This window comes from Tachysurus vachellii, chromosome 4 (assembly GCF_030014155.1).
Source record: "Tachysurus vachellii isolate PV-2020 chromosome 4, HZAU_Pvac_v1, whole genome shotgun sequence".
Lineage (NCBI taxonomy): Eukaryota > Metazoa > Chordata > Actinopteri > Siluriformes > Bagridae > Tachysurus > Tachysurus vachellii.
The window spans coordinates 9,074,934-9,080,312 of NC_083463.1; the positions used below are offsets into that span (position 1 = coordinate 9,074,934).

General features: G+C 38.8%; 1 protein-coding gene across 1 annotated transcript; it reads left to right on the forward strand.

The window, feature by feature from the left end:
- Positions 1–840: 840 nt before the first annotated feature.
- foxd3 (forkhead box D3) lies at positions 841–2,706 on the forward strand. The gene has a single exon (XM_060867063.1). The coding sequence runs from the start codon at positions 1,097–1,099 to the stop codon at positions 2,261–2,263; it is 1,167 nt and encodes a 388-aa protein (XP_060723046.1). The 5' UTR covers positions 841–1,096; the 3' UTR covers positions 2,264–2,706.
- Positions 2,707–5,379: the final 2,673 nt, after the last annotated feature.

Below are 5,379 nucleotides of genomic sequence, written 5' to 3' on the forward strand. Positions count from 1 at the left end.
CAGTGTTACCTTACACACCCCTATCTAGCACAATGACACTAAGCAAAATTTTCTCACAGAGCTCCATATTCTCCATCCACATCCTTTTCCTCGGGAACATCCCCGCATGCGTCGCTCACCTTGGTGCGCGTGAATGGTCCTTGGTTTGCATTTTCGTGCTCGCTCATTTCCTACTTTTTCATATGCTAACACATGCAATGATTAGGTCGTTAGCACCTCCACAGAAACCAGTAAGAAAGCTTTATGTGTAGGTTTCCCTATTGTTGCTGTGCAATTATTTCCCCCGACACGTATAACAAAATCGACGCAGCAGCCACGTAGCCTATGAGTTCAGTACAAGAAAACCACAGAAACTAAAGATTTTCTCCGAAATTGCTTAATAATAACACCCGCAAAAAATATTATAAGTCGGCTTAAACATTTGCTTTAATTCAGTAGAACGTTGAAGCAGTCAGTGATAAGAGTCGTAGTTGAATGTATCTGTTAGTATTTTTTTTTTTTTCAGTAGTTTTTCAGCACAGTGTATTCTGAGCTAATGTCCGTTTTTATAAACGAGGTGTAAAGGCTACCACAGGCTAATGCACACCAGAGCAGAAGACTTCAGTCATGTATGCATATCAGTTATAAAACGGTCTATATGACGGACGGACAGAGGTGTAAGTGTGTTGCCGTGTTGTCCCATTTGTTGACAAGCGCGTGAAACAAACTTCAGCTTCGCGGCTGTCGAACAGAGGGAGACCGTCTGACGTCACGGGGTCACGTGACGGGGCTGATAGTATATCTTTAAGTGGAAAAACTATCCTAATCTATCAGACAGTCGTTTTAAAAACCCTGCTTTGGAAGCATGCGTCATCACCTCGCTTTAGTCCAAAGTCACTCGTAATCAGGTACACTGGAGCTGGAGACCTGCGCGCTCAAGTTTGTTAAAACTTCCAAAGAGCTCTCGTAGGGAGACGTATAATCTGAAGTTTTGAATTTTCACTGGCAAGGCACTGTGACTGAGCTGCATTTAGCCAAGTGGTTGACATCCGAGCTGACCGCCGGAGCAGACTGCGCTCTCACCTTCGGAATCGGTTTCTCAGTTAAGCGCGCAGCAATGACCCTGTCAGGAAGTGGCAGCGCCAGCGACATGTCCGGTCAGACGGTGCTCACTGCAGAGGACGTGGACATAGATGTGGTCGGTGAAGGTGACGAGGGACTGGAGCGGGACAGCGAGTGCGGAAGCCCAGGCATGCTGCCCGAGTCCGGCGACAATGGAGACGACCTGGAAGTGCACGAGCGCGCTACAGGCAGCCCGTGTGAGAGTGGCGGGGAGAGCGAGCACAGAGCAGGGGAGGAGGGCCAGGAGAGTACCACTACCCCAGCGCCCAACAAGCCCAAGAGCAGCCTTGTGAAACCGCCGTATTCCTACATCGCTCTTATTACAATGGCCATCCTACAGAGCCCCCAGAAGAAGCTCACGCTTAGCGGCATCTGCGAGTTCATCAGCAACCGCTTCCCATACTATCGGGAGAAGTTCCCTGCGTGGCAGAACTCCATCCGCCACAACCTGTCGCTTAACGACTGCTTCGTCAAGATCCCGCGCGAGCCGGGCAACCCGGGCAAGGGCAACTACTGGACGCTGGACCCGCAATCTGAAGACATGTTCGACAACGGCAGTTTTTTGCGCAGGAGAAAGCGTTTCAAGAGGCAACCGGACATTCTCCGAGACCAGACCGCTCTCGTCATGCAGAGTTTCGGTGCGTACGGCCTTGGGAGTCCTTACGGGCGCCACTATGGCCTCCACCCGGCCGCCGCATATTCTCACCCAGCCGCGCTACAGTACCCGTACATACCCCCCGTGGGTCCTGTGCTGCCTCCGACCGTCCCTCTCCTACCGTCGGCCGAGGTAAATCGGAAGGCGTTCAGCTCACAGCTCAGCCCAAGCCTACAGTTACAGCTGAATGGCCTGAACGCCGCCGCCGCCGCCGCCGCTGCCGCCGCCGCTGTCAGCACGGCGTCCATGATCAAGTCGGAGCCTTCGAGTCGGCCCTCGTTCAGCATAGAGAACATCATCGGCGTGTCCAGCAGCAGCGGCACCGCAAGCGCACAGACTTTGTTGCGGCCGCCGGTCACAGTGCAGTCGGCGCTGCTGAGCGCGCACTCTCTCTCGTCATTAACACGGAGCTCAGCCATCCTCAGCGTGCCGCCGACAAATCTCCTCTCGGGACAGTTCTTACCGGCGGCGGCCACAGCAGCGATATCCAAATGGCCTTCTCAGTGAACTCATTTTTTAATATTTAAGGGAAGGGATGGGAGACTCTGTACAGCACGAACTAGGCAGCACTGGACGATTCGTCCACCTCAATGTAGCCATGTAAAGAAAAAAATTAATAAGAAAATATACAAAATGGAGGAATGCATTCAGCACAGGTAATATTTGTAAATATTTGTATTAAAAAATTACTTGTTCTATTTTTTTGATTTTGTTTTTCTTTTTTTCTTTTTGCTGTTCGAACTTTGACATTATGTAGTCGAAAGTGTTTTACTTTAATTTCCATCATATATATGTGTTTTTCCAATTTGGAATCGCAAAAACGTGATTCATTTATTAGGGGAATTCATGTACTTTTTGATTTATTTTTATTATGGAACACAAAATGTTCTTGTTCGAAGGCTGAACAAATAGTCTGTTTATACAACAAAATAAATATATGTATTCTATGTAGCTATATTGTGTTATAAATTCGATACATTTGTTAATAAATATTCAAGCAAATCGACATCTATATTCTTAATTGCTTAATTATTAAACTTCAATTAGATTAACACTGAAAGGTAAATCAGTTCATCACTTCATCAGAGGTTGTCGTTTATCTTTCATTTATTGTCAGGGTTTTTTTTAATTACTTTTTAATAGAATCGATTTAATTGACAGAACGTCCTAAAACGAAACGTACATTTCCTACACTCGGTTTAATCAGCGTATAATTAAATTTGATTTATTGCCGGTGGAAAATCACAACTAATTTATAGTTATTATTATATTATTATCTATATTTAGTTTTTCTAACTCAGTGCTTGGAAATGAAGCATCATTTAAACGTAAAATAGGAATTTTAATTGTATTACAAAGATTTATTTTCAAGGTTAGGTACTACTTGAAAGATTATATGAAGGTTTTTACACTTCAGATTCTATGTGTAATTTTTTTTTTTTTTTAATGTTTCAAAAGGAGTGTGTTTGCTGTTTTATAGCAGACTCGCTCTTGTGGCACCATGTTATTTTAGCATAATCCAAAGCTTAAATAAACTAATTAAATTAATATATCTTTATCTATAATGTAAGTGAATTATCTCCTGTAATAAAATGTCCGAGCAGTTGATCAGAGACACATAAAGGATTTACAGCAGGGACTTGAAATGTTCATGTTGCTTTTCTAAAAGCGGATCCTTAGTTTCACAGTTGTGTTTCTGGCTAATCAGCGCTACACAAACAGCAAATGGCGTGCGGTGTACAGGGGTTAAGAGGCTATATTTAACTGATACCCATGGGAAAAGAGAAAGGACTTGCGTCTTAAATTCACTTTCGAGCAAAAGTAGCTGCCGAGAGTGACATCGGATAACACCAAACTCATTCCTCTGTATAGTGCCACCTTATTCTGTAAAATTAGACAAAAAATTTGTGCGCGTTTCATGCGCATTTGTGCCATGTTTAACCTTCGGCCTCAGTGATTTAAAATAAAACATGAGGCTTAATGCTTTGATTCTCAAATATAAGAAACAAAAGCAGTGTTAAGAAATATAGGAATACATAATGCAAAGGAAAAAGTCAATATATATATATGTATATATATATATATATATATATATATATATATATATATATATATATATATATATATATATATATATATATGTATATTATTTCTTTATTATTATTATTATTATTATTATTATTATTATTATTATTATTAGTATTATATAGAAATTATATATATATATATATATATATATATATATATATATATATATATATATATATATACATATATTATAACAAACTAAAATAAAATCGAAACAAAAGAAGAAATTTACTATGAATAAAGAGAAAAAGAAAAGCAGGCGTTTAATCTAGAAAAACATTTTTTTTCAGTTTAATATTTTCTTTTAACGATCCAAGACATGGTTCTTCACTGCACCTCACCTAACCGTTATACATAGTAAATTCATATGGACACAAATAAAATGTGTGAGAATTAATAATTCAGCACATTAGTTGTTTATTCCAAACGGATGCTTTCACTACTGTAAATTAAAAATAACATAAAAAGGAACAAATATATTATCTGCTTATTACAATTAATGATGGTACACATGGGTAGAAATCTATTGATATGATCTCAGGTAGAAATCATATTGTGTTGGAGTATTAAATCCACACAGTATACCACTAGGTGGAGCTTAAGCACACCATCATGGTCCTGGATATCATATACACGCTATATAAACACGCTATACGTGTTTCTTGAAACCACCTAGAATCTATGGCTACATCCGAAACCTCATACACTTAAGGCTTACTCCTAAAAAGGATAATATTAGCATCAACAGCCCTATTATTAGCACTCATTCTGTGCTAACAGTCGTTTTACACCACCCACGAGACTATAGTACATAATACTGTCAACATCCTACACTCGTAAAACCCCCAGACCTACAAGAATGCAATATCTTCTCATCTTTACAATGTTAATGCTATGTTACAACCTGAACCTAGGCTATATTTATTTAGTCTAATCTGTAGATGCTTTATTGAAAAGCATAAAAAATAAAACAAGAGAGGCAATGTTCCTATATGTCCAATCATTCTCAAGTGCGCAAAAGCGTACATGCAATAATATTTTTATTTTTTGTTATTTAATATGATCCAGTCACGAAAGTTTAACGTACTGTTTTTGGACTTACGTGACATAAAGTGTTAAAATATTAAATTTAATTTTGCCATGTAATAAAAAGTAATGATAAATAAAATAAATAAAATCTAAATTGATATTCATTTAAATATATAATTACAGTAGCGTGTCTGTTTTTATTTATTATTGTATTTATTTATTTATGTATTTATTTATTTGTTTGTTTGTTTGTTTGTTTGTTTTAGTCATTTTTTTATTATTATTTTTATCTTAGAATTTATGATTAAAGGTGATAGTAGGTTTATACTCACAACTGTAAAACTAGAGGGTCATGGACTTTTCTATTAAACACGGGCATAAAAGTGTCGGGTTTTTTTTGTTTGTTTGTTTGTTTGTTTTTGTATTTTTGTTTGTTTTGTTTAGTGTTTGTTGTTTCGCACGTGTCACAGTAAAATGGTTTGTCAGTCTTTCAGGTCCACTCTGAA